At 33.3% G+C, this 16,634-nt stretch overlaps 1 protein-coding gene across 1 annotated transcript; it reads left to right on the top strand.

Moving 5' to 3' along the window:
* Window positions 1–281: 281 nt before the first annotated feature.
* On the top strand, window positions 282–9,945 carry LOC112710832 (probable linoleate 9S-lipoxygenase 5). Its single transcript, XM_025763253.3, has 9 exons — window positions 282–722; window positions 5,970–6,262; window positions 7,122–7,362; window positions 7,490–7,828; window positions 7,905–7,990; window positions 8,074–8,181; window positions 8,256–8,548; window positions 8,623–8,886; window positions 8,965–9,945. Exons 1-9 carry the CDS (start codon window positions 518–520, stop codon window positions 9,716–9,718), a joined length of 2,583 nt encoding a protein of 860 aa, XP_025619038.1. The 5' UTR covers window positions 282–517; the 3' UTR covers window positions 9,719–9,945.
* The last annotated feature ends 6,689 nt before the right edge of the window (window positions 9,946–16,634 follow it).

Raw genomic sequence — 16,634 nt, 5'->3', positions numbered from 1 at the left:
AAATTTTTTTTTGCGATCATTTTTTATACTATTTTTTAAAAATTAATTTATTATAAATTAAAATCTTATTTAAAAAATTATTATTAAATTATTGTAAAAATAAAATTTAAATTTTTAATATTATTTAAACAAACGAATAATTTAGTTTTTCAAATGATACTTGATAGAGAATCGTTAAAAAAAAAAAAAAAAGCAAGCCGTGTTGAAGTGGATAAAAATGATTACATTTGCATCATATGAATTATTATTATTAATATTTGGACAAAATTATTTAAGGGTTTGTATGACACACATGAAAACATTGACAAAACTATTATTTCCAACGTGGCAAAAGATATTCATAAATCCTTTCGTTCAAAATAACTGTTGTCCTAGCTAGCAAACAGTAACAGAGTGAGTCGGTTGTGTCTATAAATGGCACAATAATGTCATGTTACTCCTTCACACCACACACTAACAAAAATAAGCTCTTACACTTCATTCTAAACTGCCAAAGTTTCTGTTTTCTCTCTGAAACATGTTTAAGAACATCATCGACGCTGTCACTGGCGGAGGCGACATGCAGAACCACCGCCAGACAGTGAAAGGGACGGTGGTGCTCATGAAAAAGAACGTGTTGGACTTCAACGATTTCAGTGCTTCCCTCCTCGATCGCCTTCATGAGTTTCTCGGAAAACGAGTCTCTCTCCAACTCATAAGTGCCGTCAACGCTGATAATCATGGTCAGTTCTCTTCCTTCCTTCTTTTTTCTGCTAAAGATTCTTCAAGAAATTATTCCAGAGTTACCGCTTGAACTGACTTTTGGATTTAATTAAACTCATTTAATCTTAATTCTAATATGATACGAGGTTTATCTAATTTAATGTTATTTTGGATCACCTATCTGCTAGTTACTTTGCTCAACAATTTTTCTTTTTTTCTTTTTTAAATTAGAGTATAATCAACTTTATATAAAATTGATTGTAAAAAAATGTTAAATAATTTAACTAAATTTTTATTTAATAATTTTTAATTATTAATTTTATGTGAAGTTAAATACATTTAAATTTTTATTTTTATTGTTAGATAGTTATAACTTAAATATAGAATGAAGAATTCTAAATTGTTTTTTTGGTTATAGAATTCTAAAAATTTTAGTAGCACCCAATCAATTCCTTTGGTATTCTCTGTTTTTGGTATACTGTTTTATCAAGGGGAAGTGTACGGTAATTATATAGTTATATTAGTTACAGTAATTATGCAAATATTTTAAAATTAAAATTATATTTTTTATATTTTAGTAATATAAACGTTATTATAATTCCAAGACACTTTTTAAGATGTCATAATTACTATAATCATCCTAACATAAACACCCTATGCTTTCCTCAAACATTTTTTGAGAAAATGTGGACGCCTGCAATAAATACTTCTCTTCTTTACATTCCTTATCAATCATTTTCTTTCTTTTTTTTTTCATTAAAAAAAAGGATTGTATAACTTTTCTCCTTTCTTCTTTTATGTCTTGGGTGTTTGTTAATTATTACTTCAAATGTTCGATAATGATTTCGCTCTGTTCACTACAGCTTTTTCCATTGTAGTAACTGCTTTCTTTAGTTTTGTTGTTATTTAGTTAATTAGTGTCTTAAGAAAAATTTTACTGTATAACAGGGGGCTTAAATTTTTATATTCTTTAACAATTTTTTTCTTTATGTTATAGGTACTTTTAAAATAATCATGAACAGAATTCATCATTCTTTAAAAATGTAATTGTACTACACCTCACATTTAATTCATTTTTTTAATATAAAATTGGTTTCATTGGTTTCAAGATAAATTCGATTACTTTTAGGCCATGCACCAACTTTGGTGAAAAAACATTTAAACATGAATTGTCAGGCTTTTTGGATATAATAATAAAAGAAAAAAATTCAATTTCTTGGTAAACACTGTCTAAAGTTCCAAGTAGTTGAATATACATTTTTAGCAATTATTGATCTTATGAGATCTTATATTTCTTAGCACTTTATATCTAGTCCAAGTTCAAATACTGCTGTTTGGTATTGGAATTTGTGATATTCCGATGAATGACACTGTAGTTTAATAATCTATTTGAATAATTAGTTTTATTTTGTCTTTTGGATCTTGCGTGCTGATCAAGTGACATATCATAACTGATCATAAATAAATAAAACAAAATTAAAGTGTCGTCTTCTTTCTCAATTTTTTTATTTTGAAGAAATCTTTCAATTCGTCTTCATTGTACTACTCGTTCAATGATGAAACTAAAAATAATGTGAGTCAACACTTCTTGTGAGAATAATGCTCAACATACAACAGGTTCCTTTAGTTATTCAGCCCATGGTTTTATAAAAACAACATCAATGTATTATTTTGGTAAATATGATAAAGAATTTTATTTTTTATGCAATTGTAGAAAGGTATTTATATTATAGGAATTTCTTATTTCCTATATGGAGGAGATGTTTCTTTTCCTTATTCTTTTTATCTATTTTCATTCTCTTCTCTTTTATTATTTCTTTCTCTTCGTTTTTCAAATTTAATGGTCAAAATAACTATTCATGGTAAAAAGAATTGAAAAATGTAAGAATTTTCTTTCTGTTATTCATTTTGACAAATTTATCATCTAATCACTTGTTTGTGTTGATTAAAAACTTTTAAATTCTTAAGTGATCAAGTGATAGTAGTAAGTTTATAACTTTATATACATGCTTGTTAATTTACTTTTTATTTAAATGTTATTTTTCTATAAATAAATTATTAGATTTTATTGTGAAAATTAATTATATAATCGGTAGTGGTTTAGTTAGTGACTAGTTCTTTTTTGTTGTTTACAGTATAAAAGTTATTAGAGAGAAAATTTAGATAGAGAAATATTTTGGTATTGAAAAATTGCATATCAAATTAATTAAACCCCCTCCTCTTCATTAATATTAATGGATAATATATAATTTTTTGTTTTACCTTTATAGAATTTAAAAGGTTTAATTATTCTGTTAGTCTCTATAGTTTTATAAAATTTTCAATTAGGTCCCTATACTTTTTTTCTTTTTAATTAAATCCCTGCACTAAATTTTTTTTCAATTAAATTTTTCTTAGTAGTAATTGGTTTAATTTTATAGAAACCCAACTAAAAAAAAATTGATATTGGGACCTAAATAAAAGGAAAAAAGGTGTAGGGACCCAATTAAAAAAACAATTTGGTGCAAGGACTTAATTAAAAAAAGAAAAAAGTATAGAAATCTAATTGAAAATTTCGCGAAACTATAGAAACCAATAGAGTAATTAAACCATTTTAAAATAAATACACATAAGTTCTCATCATATTATGTTTGAATAGTACGTACAATAAATCTTATAATAAATATACATACCCCATACAATTTAATGTCAAATAAGCTAAGAGTTAACACTTTCACATTTTGCAAATTCCCAGTGAGTATGAAAACAAAATTAGAATTGGTCATGCCCTGTCAATTTTATTGGTGTGAACTATGAAATATAAAAATGCTAAAATTGTCCTTGTTTTGATACTTCACAACTTCCTATTATATTTTGTTTCTAAAAGTGTTTGACAAATTGATAAAGGAAAAAAAATATAAATTAAATTATATTCACATGACAATGACTTCTTTTTAAGTTTATAATTATCGGTTTTGTTTAAACTACTTAAAATATATTGAAGACATGATGCTTTTCAATAATTATTTTTTAACAAGCATCTTAGCAAATCTTTTAGGTTAATATAACTGCGACTCATTCAATTCTATATGAAACTGGAAATTTGTGGAGAAATTTTGGTCCGTGAAATAGTTGCTTCCTCACATGGATTTTTTTTAGTGCTTTGATAATGATAGATTGTCGTTTCTAATTCTTAAATGAAAATATCTAGCTTGAGTCATCTATATAATGAAATCAGAATAACAGTCACAGATAGTGTAGTTGTGGTAGTGACAAAGAATGTACCTAAACAATAAGGGGAAGAAAAGAGTATATACTCAAATTAATTTCTAACGAATTTTAAATTAGACATTTTATTATTTTAAAAATTACTTTTTTCAAATGGTTTAATTGTTCTATCACTTACAATAAAGTGTTTAATATGTGTGTTAAATAGAAAATTTTTAACAAATTTTATTACAAGACAATTAGATTCTTAATAAATATTATTATAAAATAAATAAATTAATCCCCTAACAAATAGACCAATTTGTTTCCAGAGATTAAAATATTCAATTTAAAAAATTTTTAAGAACTAATTGGATATATTTAATAAAAAAATATTAAATTCGTAGCTGCTTAGTTTTATTATTAACTCAGCTCAATATTTATGTCATTTTATTATAAATATAGAAAAATAAAAGACCATTAAGAATGACTTTAAATTGTACCCAATATAACAATGCTTATGTGCTACAATGAGAAAACTTGGGAATTAATGGGAAAAATAAAGGAAGAAATAGAAAAATATAAAGTAGCATCATTAGTGGGGGTGTCGGTGCTATCTTTATATGGATGGAACCATGTGCTTGTCTACTTATTTTTCCCTTTCATGATATTTTATTATTTATTTATTTATTTATGTTCATTGAAATCATTTTAACATGCTGGGTGTTGAAGAAATTATTACATAATGCTAGGATATATTCACGGATTTTTTTTATTTATAAATAAATTTATCAATATACATATTGCTGAGTATATTTATGTTTTTATATTATCATCATACATTTTAAGTACACAGACCCAAAAACCATTAAATACACAAATGGAGAACTGTATACCCAAAATATGACACAGCTAAAGAAAAACAAAATTGCACCCGAGATATGGCCATATAAAAATCTTAACCAATATACTGGAAATATGTACATATTTATTTAAATAATTTAAACGTTTAAAATTATAAAATTTTTAATTTAAAATTTAAATAAATATAACTAAAATTAACTATTTAATTTAATTCGATACGAATAAATATACTCCTATTATTGTACTCATATGATTAATCAAAAATACTACCTAATTAGTTTTTAAAATTTTTAAATATAAATACAATAATATGAGTATATTTATTTATATTAAATTTAATTAAATCGTTAATTCAAATTATATTCATCTAAATTTTAAATTAAAAATTTTATATTTTAAATTATTTGAATAATAATTTTTTGGTCTATATATCCAAAATGAATAATAGGTATTTAAAATCATAATTTGTCTACATATTACACATTTCAATATATTATATTATATTTTATTAATTTAAATTAAAAAAATCTGTATATTCACACTTAGTAGGTGCAGGTTATGCTGTATATACTACGGAGATTATAGTGACTATGGTATTTTTAAAAGTGTTATTAAAATTAATGTAATATATATATACCACTAATTATTTTGTATCGAAAAGTATAAGTAGATAATGAAAATATTAAATAATATGAACAATAGATATATCAGATGTTCAGTTCACTAGGTATGCAGATGGTTATTCTAATATTAAGATTTAAATGAATAATTTAAGATGTAGCGTGTGTTTACTTTATTGGGCCAATTTTATAACCCATTTTGTATAGATATCATTTGGTTGTTTGCTATTTTGTTGGTTTTCCAACTTCCAAGTCACCACATTCATTGTGTGATGAGTGTAATTTGGTGCTTTGCATTATACTGATGAGGAAGCACTTTGAACATTTTGTAATTTATTTATTTTGTTGTTCCTATTCAAAAATTCATCTGTGACATGTTTTAAGTCAAATTCCATGTCATAAAATCTTGTAGTCAAAGGTCCAAAAGTTTAGAAGCGTACTTCGAAACGTTGGAACTGTTCTTGTCTCCTTATCTTATATCTTAAACTTGCAAATGGTGGTGGGATCTAGATAACGTGACAATCTAGATTAACTAATTGCAAAATATTTTTACGTCAGATTAAAATTTTAATCTGAATGTTTTTTGTGATTGTGTAGGAAATGGGCTGAAGGGGAAGCTAGGTAAGGCTGCATACTTGGAAGATTGGATCACCACATTCACACCATTGACAGCAGGAGAAGCAGCATTCACAGTTACTTTTGATTGGGACAATGAGGAGATAGGAACACCAGGTGCATTTCTAATTAGGAACAACCATCACAGTGAGTTTTACCTTAAAAGCCTCACACTTGAAGATGTTCCTTCCCATGGTGTCATTCACTTTCCTTGTAATTCTTGGGTTTACCCTGCTAGTAAATATCAAAACGACCGCGTTTTCTTCTCCAACAAGGTACAACTACACACTTACCCTCCATGCTTGTATTTCGAGTCATACTATTTGTTGTTATTCAGGGTAACTTACACATGATAAATATGTATATTAATCCTCTTTGAGGTTTAGATGATTTTTTTTTTTTCAGTACATCAGGGGATTTGAACCCGGAGATAGTGGAAAGGAAAAATCTAAACTAACTATCTATACCAACTGAGCTAACCTCAGTTTTGAGGTTTAAACAATAATGCACTTGAGACCTTTGTGTTTTGTAAAACATGGCAATGACCTGCTTGGTTTATTTAGGATAAAGTATTATTTTGACTTTTAATATTTGGACCAAGTGCTAATATAATTTTTAACATTTTAAACATGTTATTTTTGTTTCAAAAAATTTTAAATGAGTTTAATGTTGTCCTATTGTTAAATTTGACACAAATAGTTCAGTAACGTTATTAGTGAAGTCATATCTTCTTATTCTCGTGTGTTAAAAAATATAATCAAAATTTTTTTTGTAATGCTTTTTCTTCTCATTTTTCTTGTACAAAACCCCAAATTCTAACAATCAATTTTTAACGCTCTAAAATCAAAGGAAAAAATTTTACATTGGTAGTCGTTGGTGAGTTAATTTTATTTACATGTTTAAGTCGAACGGTATTAGCTCCTCAATATACTAATGTTCGTGTTAAATTTAATGGGAGGACAATATTAAACCCATTTAAAACATTTTGAGACTAGAATAAGACGTTTAAAACTTTAGAGATTAAATTATAACCTGACTCAAACATTGGGACTAAAATAATACTTTACCGTTGCAGTTAATTAGTTATCATTAGAAATGTGTGATACAAGTTACATAACTTTGTATGAATTGCAGACATACCTTCCAGCTGAAACACCAATATCACTGCTCAAGTATAGAGAAGAAGAACTAGAGAATTTAAGAGGGGATGGAAAGGGCCAGCTCCAAGAGTGGGACAGAGTCTATGATTATGAAGTCTACAATGACCTGGGAAATCCAGATAAGGGTCCACAACATGCTCGTCCAGTTCTTGGAGGGTCCACCGAATATCCATACCCTCGAAGAGGAAGAACCGGTAGAGCACCAGCTAAATCAGGTTAGTGCTTTATTCAGGTCTAGATTGTTCAATGTTCTGGAAGATTTTCAGTTGTGTTCTATGCTTGTTGATGTGGCAAGGATGATATGAATAAAATCAATGTTGTATGTGGTTATTATCTTGGCAGATCCAAAGTATGAGAGTAGGTTGAATCTTGCTTTGAGCTTAAACATATATGTTCCAAGGGATGAAAGATTTGGTCACTTGAAGTTGGCGGATTTTCTCTCATATGCACTGAAATCTATAGTCCAAGTTCTCAAACCGGAATTCGAATCAATATTCGACAAAACCCCTAATGAGTTTGACAGCTTTGAAGATGTACTCAAACTATATGAAGGTGGACTTGAAGTGCCTGAGGGTGTAATTAAGGTTATTCGGGATAATGTTCCTCTTGAGATGCTCAAGGAAATTTTTCGCACCGATGGTGAAAGGTTCCTCAAATTTCCTCTGCCTCAAGTGATTGCAGGTATTATAAACATAGAAAACTATGCATTTTGCAAAGTGTAAACTGCTCCTATTGAATGATTGGGATATTGGTGCAGTGGATAAGTTTGCATGGAGAACAGACGAAGAATTTGCGAGAGAGATGTTGGCCGGAATAAACCCGGTTATGATCCGCCGTCTCGAAGTAAGCCAATGTTTCATATCTTTTCTTTTTATTTTAAGATTAATTGTTGACAATTAAATTAAACAATCATCCTTAAACTGCAGGAATTCCCACCAGCAAGCAAGCTAGACCCAAAAGTCTACGGTGATCAAACCAGCACAATAACAAAAGAACACATTGAAAGTAATTTGGAAGGCCACACAATTAATGAGGTAATTTTTAAAATGATGCTGTGTTTTCACAATAAATCCTTCCATCTAATGTTTTATTTGTATTGAGTCAATAGGTAATCCGAGAAAGGAAGTTATTCATATTGGATCACCATGATGCACTAATGCCATACCTGAGAAGGATAAACTCCACTTCTACAAAGACTTATGCTTCCAGAACACTTCTTTTGTTGCAAAAGAATGGGACATTAAAGCCCCTCGCCATCGAGCTGAGTTTGCCGCATCCCGAGGGAGATCAACATGGTGCCATAAGTAAAGTTTTTGTCCCCGAAGAAAATTCCTTGTGGCAACTCGCCAAAGGTTATGTCGGAGTAGTCGACTCCGGCTATCATCAACTTATCAGCCATTGGTAATAATAACTCCATCAGAGAAATTTAGAGTAAAAGTGTTTTGTTATTTGATGTTGTGTTTCTTGCATCACAGGCTACATACTCATGCAGTCATCGAGCCGTTTATTATCGCGACGAACAGGCAGCTTAGTGTTCTTCATCCAATTTATAAGCTGTTACATCCTCACTATCGCGACACCATGAATATAAATGCGCTTGGAAGGCAGATCCTCATCAATGCAGGTGGTGCTCTAGAGGTAACAGTTTTTACATCAAAATATTCCATGGAGTTTTCCTCTATGCTTTATAAAGATTGGGTTTTCCCGGAGCAAGCACTACCTCAAGATCTTCTCAAGAGGTAAAATAATTTTATTAGGTGACATTGCTCGATCGCCATGAATTTTGTGTTAACATGTTGCATCTTTGCTAATTTCAGAGGAGTGGCTGTTAAAGATTCAAGTTGCCCACACGGCATTAAGCTATTGATCGAGGATTACCCTTTTGCAGTTGATGGACTAGAAATCTGGTTCGCCATCAAGATATGGGTTGAAGACTATTGCAGCGTTTACTACAAGGACGATGAGTCAATCAAGAAAGACGCAGAACTCCAATCTTGGTGGAAGGAAATAAGGGAGAAGGGCCATGGTGACAAGAAAGACGAGCCATGGTGGCCAAAGATGCAGACACGTGAGGAGCTCATTGAAACATGCGCCATCATTATATGGACCGCTTCGGCTCTTCATGCCGCCATCAACTTCGGACAGTATCCGTACGGAGGCTACCCGCCGAACCGTCCAGCCATAAGTAGCAAATTGGTGCCGGAAAAAGGAACGCCCGAGTATGATGAACTGTTGGCGAATCCTGATAAGACTTATCTGAAAACATTCACTTCACAGTTCAAAGCTGTTCTTGGAATTTCACTTGTGGAAATCTTGTCTAGGCATTCTAGTGATGAGGTGTACTTAGGGCAGAGAGACACTGAAAATTGGACGTCGGATGCTGACGCGTTAGAAGCGTTTGCCAAGTTCGGGAAGAAGATTGAAGATATTGAGGAAGGGATGAAGAGAATGAACAATGATGAGAAACTGAGGAACAGATATGGACCTGTTAAGATGCCCTACACTTTGCTTTATCCTTCTAGTGAAGGTGGAGTAACTGGAAGAGGGATTCCAAATAGTGTCTCAATCTAAACTTGTGCCTAGAGGGCTTATAGCTATGTTATGTTATTTGCTTGACTTTGATGGATCTATCAGATAGTGTCTTAATTATCAAATCCTTTCAATTTCAATGGGTGTGTCTGCTGTGCTCCCTCTTAGTCCCCTTCTAGCAATTGCAGTAGCCTGTTTAGCTGGTCAATGTTATTTTTAATTCTATTTATCTGATCCAATGGTTGCCGCTTGGCATGGCTTGTTCTTCACTTCTTTGTCGCCTCTGCCCTTTAGTTTTAATTTGATGCATTTACCTCACCCTTCCATTCCTAATTTACCATAGTACTTTAACTGTTCATTTCTATGTTTATTTTCAGTTACCTCATCTTGGTATCATCATAAACTACCATTTTAGCCCTTTCTTACTACACAACCTATTTAATTTAGTACTTAATAAATTGGAAAAGGAAAAACTGGAGCAAGTATTAGTTTATTCAACCAGGCTTCTAAATCCAAACACCAAATCCTTCTTCAACATATTCTTCCTTCTAGGTAACTACCGAAAAAAAAATATATTCTTCCTTCTAGGTAAGAAAGACTTCAAAATATATGTATTGATCGAGTCCATTAAATATTAGAACATTGTTGTAAAATCAAACAAGCTTTTGAAAAAAACTTACATGTTGCTTTCAGCGCGCATCTACTGGTTGTACTCCTCCATCTGCTCTTGCAACCAATCGAGTTGTTCCATCTTTTCCATTAAGTTCGAGCTGATGGCAACGACTCTTTCTACGCATGCAAGAAGGTCGTTGTACCTCTGCTTCGTTTGCTGGTGAAGCTCCTGTGTCAACTTCTGCACCTCCTCCTTTAAGTCGACAACTTTCTAAGATCGGCAGGGCTGGTGGCAGAGGCAGAGGTAGAGGAAGCCGCCATTGCGGAGGAGCGGAGGTCACTGGAGAAGAACGATCACAACCTCAAGCGGCGATTCTTGTGGGACTCAGAGGTGGTCATAGGCCAAATCCTATCAGGATCTACCACTGAGGTCTCAGAGCTGGTTTCTCCGTTCCCACTAGGTGGCTGAGATTGTTGGGTCGCGGCCACCAACATCTGCGTGTAATCCTCCTGTGTCACACACGTCGTGATTAGGATAACAGTTAAATAATTGTCTTTAAACCAAATAAATTTGAAACTTAGAATTAATTTAAACTCACATAATAGGTCGCTGACCGCTCGTCAACAAATCTCTCGTTGTTGGCCTTCAAAATATGGGTATACTTGAAGGTCTCCGCTAGTGTCGCCTCATGGTCCAATGATTTAAACTACAAATTAATATATCAACCAATAAAATAAATGAACAAATTAAATAATTAATTCAAGAAACTACTAAAATATTACACAATGACAAAATTCTTACCAGTCTGTTCTTTGTATTTATGAAGGTCGTCGACCCACCCGTATACTTTGACAACCTGGGCGAAGCCCTGTTAGCGACGTTCATCAAACGGCGATACTTGAACCCCTCATCATGAGTAAATTGGCCTCCAAGTCCTTCTTGATGGCTAGATGGATCCATGACATTAGGTGGTTGCACCCCTTACAAACGTCGCTCATCATCTGCTAAAAACATTTAGCTGTCCTGTAGTCGTTGATCTTCCTGATCATGAGATTATGCGCCGCATCCCATATGAATTTCAACTACACAAAGTGATTCATCAACATTAGTTAGTCGGAATAAAATACAGTTCAAGTACAGTTAATTAATTCATCATTATTGGTTCTTACAATCCACTTCTGAAATCATCGATCTCTAGTCTCAGATTGTGTGTAGGTCAGCCACGGGTGGTCATACATTGACTTATTGCGTCGAAGATCTCTTGTGTGCAAGCATTGGGGTTTGGGGCAAACCTAGTAGAGAAAAAATCTAACATTAACAAACATATAGAAATACATAAACTTAAGATTAAGAAACGTAAGATTAAAATTTTGTATGCACTCACGCTTGCATGTCATAGGGCCAAATCTTTAGCCGGGTGACAGCCAGTGGTGGAGGTGCATACTGCTGGGGGCACTGGAAGAATCACCCACTGCGGGCTCTGTTATCACTGGATCAGCAGGGGGCATAGCAAAAGGAGGCACGTTGTTCGTGTTTGGGAACATGATAAATTGTTAGTCCACTGGACCCGTCTGTGATGTCACACGGGTAGACAAGGTGTTGAGTTTGAAAATTAATAATATTGATGATGATAAACATTTGGTGTTTGGGTTAAAAATCCAATTATATTTGTGATTAGTTTGCAGGAAACTAATTAAATCACATTGGCCTAAGAAGAATGAAAATAATCCCAAATTGAAGTTGGCCCACGTACATAAGTTCATGAAAATAATTGTTCATCACTAAATTTTCATTAGAGATGAAAAGAATGCTTCAAGGATCAAAGAAAGCAATTGGACCAAGGAAATAAACAAGCTTATGATTCATATCAAGCCAAAGAAGAGATCCAAGTCCACTCAATCAGTTTGAATTGGCAGCTAACTTAAGCAATGCAACTCCATTTGCATATGAACTAATCCCTTCTCCACTAAATCAACTCTTTGTTCTCTTTCTTCTCTTTCACATTACGCATGTGGTTTTTCCAAAAGCAAGAAATCAATAGCTGGGATGCTAAGTGTCCTTCGAGTATAACACAGAGAAGAAAAAAAAGAGTTTTTCATTGCAAGCTTTGTCTTTCAAATAATACACAAAGAAGAAAAGGAGAAAAAGCTTCTTAATGAAGAGGTCAAATCAATGAAGCCAAAAGCAAAGGGTTCCTCTAGCTTGATCAGAAGATAAAGGTAGATTATTTCTACTTATATGCATGTTGATAGCTTGATTGAAACCTACCTTCTTCTACACATACCATTTTTGGGCATACGAAGAGAAGATGGATTCATCCTACCTCTGCTATGAATCAATAGCTACAATTGTTTCTGTGAGATAAAGCACAAATCTAAGGGTTTGGATTTATCAAATCCATTGAAAAATATGTTTTCAAAGAAGTTGTATTACTTGTTTCTGTTTTCAAATCTCTGATTTTTGGGACTGATGGAAGAAAGAAGAAGCTGACTTTGTGAAGTAATCCCTAATTAAGTGTTGAGACAGAGATCATACAAATAGAAAAATCACTTCAGTTTGAAGGTAAGGAGAGAGAACCAGAATCTGAGTTGCATTAAGAGCATTCCCTGTAAGAGTTCAATGCTTTGGACTGTGTTTCTACATCAAAGAAACATACTGCTAAAATGAAGAACAATCATAGAGAGTTCTGAAGTTGGTTCATCTGATGGCTTTAAGGCTGTGATCATCATCTCCTTCATGGTTTACTGGTTTTTATTTTGTTTCAATATTTATCTTTTTCTGTTTTCTCTTGAGTGAAAAAGGCATAATTGTGAGGCATTTGAAAAAAAGTCAAATAGAGAGAAAAGGCAAAGAGAGAAACTTGGAGAGAAAAGGCAAAGTTGATTTCAAATTTCTATTTCATTGTATTTCTGTTTTACATCTTGTATCTGATGTATCCCTTACTAAGTTGGGTAAGCACTTAGTGTAGTGAAATTCTAGGATGTTGCCGAGCCAAATCAAGCTTATGTTGAAGTTTGGTTTGTCCCAGATAGGATTATGTTGAGTCCTAGGGAATTGGTGTTTGTAACACTTGCAAATATAGTGAAAATTCCACCAACGTTGTGGTGGAGATTGGATGTAGGTTGCATTGCACAAAGTAACTGAACCAGGATATATGCTGGTGCCATTTTCTTCTTCTCTGCACTATTTTGTCTCCCTGCGATTTATGAGAAAAAACTAAATTGTCTCCTACATAATCCATCACGGAGACAAATAGAAGCAAAGTTTCATTTCTTGGTTTTAAGGGTTAATCAATCAACTTAAAAGAAGAAAATAGATTCAACTCCCCCTTCTCTAGGCCATTAAGTGCCTTCAATTGGTATCAAGAGCTAGGTCTCAAGAATCTAGTTTCGCAGCTTGGAGAAAATGTCAAATGGCAAACAACATGGGTGCAACCACTGTGGCCTACACTCTAAGAGAGGGTCAGTTAAATAACAGGCATCCCTTATTCAATGGGAAAAACTATGCTTACTGGAAAGAAAGGATGCGGATCTTCATTTAATCAATTGACTACAACATATGGAAGATAGTGGTGAATGGTCCTAAAATCCCTACAAAGAAAAGTGCTGATGGAGTGGTGACTCCAAAGGAGAAAACCGAATGGAATGATAATGAAAAAAAGAAGGTGGAGCTGAATGCTAAAGCAATAAACTTGCTACACTGTGCTATCAGTGTCGAGGAATACGGAAAGGTATCTAGATGCAAGACGGCAAAAGAAATCTGGGAGAAATTCCAAGTTACACACGAGGGCACCAAACAGGTCAAAGAAACAAGGATTGATATGCTGCAAAAAGAATATGAGATGTTCAGTGAAGAACTGAAGATTGATGGTTTAGAAGTTATAGTAAACTCTCGTTGTAAGTATAGTTACTAAACCAAGCAATCAACCTTTCTTATAAACATTTTGGTTGTCACAAGTATCAAACCCCTAAATAAATTGATAACCGAAGTATTTAAACCTTGGGTCGTTGATGAGCGGATAATTTATACGCTTTTTGGCATTGTTTTTAGTATGTTTTTAGTATGATTTAGTTAGTTTTTAGTATATTTTTATTAGTTTTTAGTTAAAATTCACTTTTCTGGACTTTACTATGAGTTTGTGTGTTTTTCTGTGATTTCAGGTATTTTCTGGCTGAAATTGAGGGTTCTGAGCAAAAATCTGATTCAGAGACTGAAAAGGACTGCAGATGCTGTTGGATTCTGACCTCCCTTCACTCGAAGTGGATTTTCTGGAGCTACAGAAGCCCAATTGGCGCGCTCTCAACGGAGTTGGAAAGTAGACATCCTGGGCTTTCCAGCAATATATGATAGTCCATACTTTGCCCAAGATTTGATGGCCCAAACCGGCGTAGCAAATCAGCCTCAGAAATTCCAGCGTTTAACGCTGGAACTGGCATAAAACTTGGAGTTAAACGCCCAAACTGGCATGAAAACTGGCGTTTAACTCCAGAAAAGGTCTCTACACGAAAATGCTTCATTGCTCAACCCAAGCACACACCAAGTGGGCCCGGAAGTGGATTTTTACGTCATTTACTCATTTCTGTATACCCTAGGCTACTAGTTTACTATTAATAGGATCTTTTGACATTGTATCTGTACCTCATGACACTTTACACGTTTTCTTTGTGTATCTTCCACGGCATGAGTCTCTAAACCCCATGGTTGGGGGTGAGGAGCTCTGCTGTGTCTTGATGGATTAATGCAATTACTACTGTTTCTCATTCAATCATGCTTGCTTCCATTCTAAGATAATACTTGTTCTTAACCCGGATGAATGTGATGATCCGTGACAATCATCATCATTCTCAACTATGAACGTGTGCCTGACAACCACCTCCGTTCTACCTTAGATTAAGTAGTTATCTCTTGGATTCTTTAACCGGAATCTTCGTGGTATAAGCTAGAACTGATGGCGGCATTCAAGAGAATCCGGAAGGTCTAAACCTTGTCTGTGGTATTCTGAGTAGGATTCAATGATTGGATGACTGTGACGTGCTTCAAACTCCTAGCAGGCGGGGCATTAGTGACAGACGCAAAAGAATCACTGGATTCTATTCCGGCCTGACTGAGAACCGACAGATGATTAGCCATGCTGTGACAGAGCATAGGAACATTTTCACTGAGAGGATGGGAGGTAGCCATTGACAACGGTGAAACCCTACATACAGCTTGCCATGGAAGGAACTGTGCGTGTTTAATGAAGAAGACAGTAGGAAAGCAGAGATTCAGAGGACAGAGCATCTCCAAAACCTCAACCTATTCTCCATTACTGCAAAACAAGTAACCATTTCATGTTCTTTTGCTTTTCACAATCAATCCTGATAATTTCTGATATCCTGACTAAGATTTACAAGATAACCATAGCTTGCTTCAAGCCGACAATCTCCGTGGGATCGACCCTTGCTCACGCAAGGTATTACTTGGACGACCCAGTGCACTTGCTGGTTAGTTGTGCGGAGTTGCAAAAGTGTGATTGCAATTTCGTGCTCCAAGTTTTTGGCGCCGTTGCCGGGGATTGTTCGAGTTTGGACAACTGACGGCTTATCTTGTTGCTTAGATTAGGACTGTTTATTTTTGTTGGTTTAGAGTCTTTTAGTGAGTCTAGTTCATATTTTAAGTTTGGTGTCAATTGCATGCTTTTGTTTTTCTTTTAATTTTCGAATTTGCATGTTCTTAGTCCCTTTTTGATTCATAAAAATTCTAAGTTTGGTGTCCTCTTTGTGTTTTTCCCTTAAAAATTTTCGAAAATTAGTGTTTGATTTTCTAAAAAATTTTAAGTTTGGTGTCTTTTTGTTGTTTTTCTCTTTCCTCTTTTCAAAAATCAAATCTTTTTCATAAAAATTTTTCAATCATATCTTTTTAATTGCTGTTTTCAAAATCTTTTTAATTAACTAATTGATTCAGTTCTCAATTTGCTTTGATCTTATTTTCTTTTTGATTTTCGAATTTTTATCTTAATTTCCTTTTATTTTATTTTATCTTTTTCGTTTAATTCAAAAAAAATAATAAAAATAAATATATCTATTTGCAATCCATTATGGATCTAAGTGGAATTGATCAGTCCAAAAGGACTCTGGGGTCATATGCTAACCCCATTACAGCTGCATATGGGAGTAGCATATGTACACCTCCCATCAAAGCAAGCAGCTTTGAGCTAAATCCTCAACTCATTATCATAGTGCAGCAAAATTGCCAGTATTCCGGTCTTCCACAGGAAGAACCTACTGAGTTTCTGGCACAATTCTTACAAATTGCTGACACAGTACATGATAAAGAGGTGGATCAGGATGTCTACAGACTATTACT

This window comes from Arachis hypogaea, chromosome 9, assembly GCF_003086295.3.
Source record: "Arachis hypogaea cultivar Tifrunner chromosome 9, arahy.Tifrunner.gnm2.J5K5, whole genome shotgun sequence".
NCBI classification, from domain to species: domain Eukaryota; kingdom Viridiplantae; phylum Streptophyta; class Magnoliopsida; order Fabales; family Fabaceae; genus Arachis; species Arachis hypogaea.
The sequence above is the reverse complement of the archived record's forward strand: the minus strand, read 5'-3'. Positions and strand labels throughout refer to the sequence as shown.

Excerpts from the sequence above, each read along its gene's own strand:
- LOC112710832 (XM_025763253.3), top strand. The coding sequence starts at position 518 with ATGTTTAAGAACATCATCGACGCTGTCACTGGCGGAGGCGACATGCAG. Across the intron at positions 7,829-7,904 it reads TCTGCCTCAAGTGATTGCAG|TGGATAAGTTTGCATGGAGA; the intron begins GTATTATAAACA and ends ATATTGGTGCAG. Across the intron at positions 8,887-8,964 it reads CCTCAAGATCTTCTCAAGAG|AGGAGTGGCTGTTAAAGATT; the intron begins GTAAAATAATTT and ends TGCTAATTTCAG.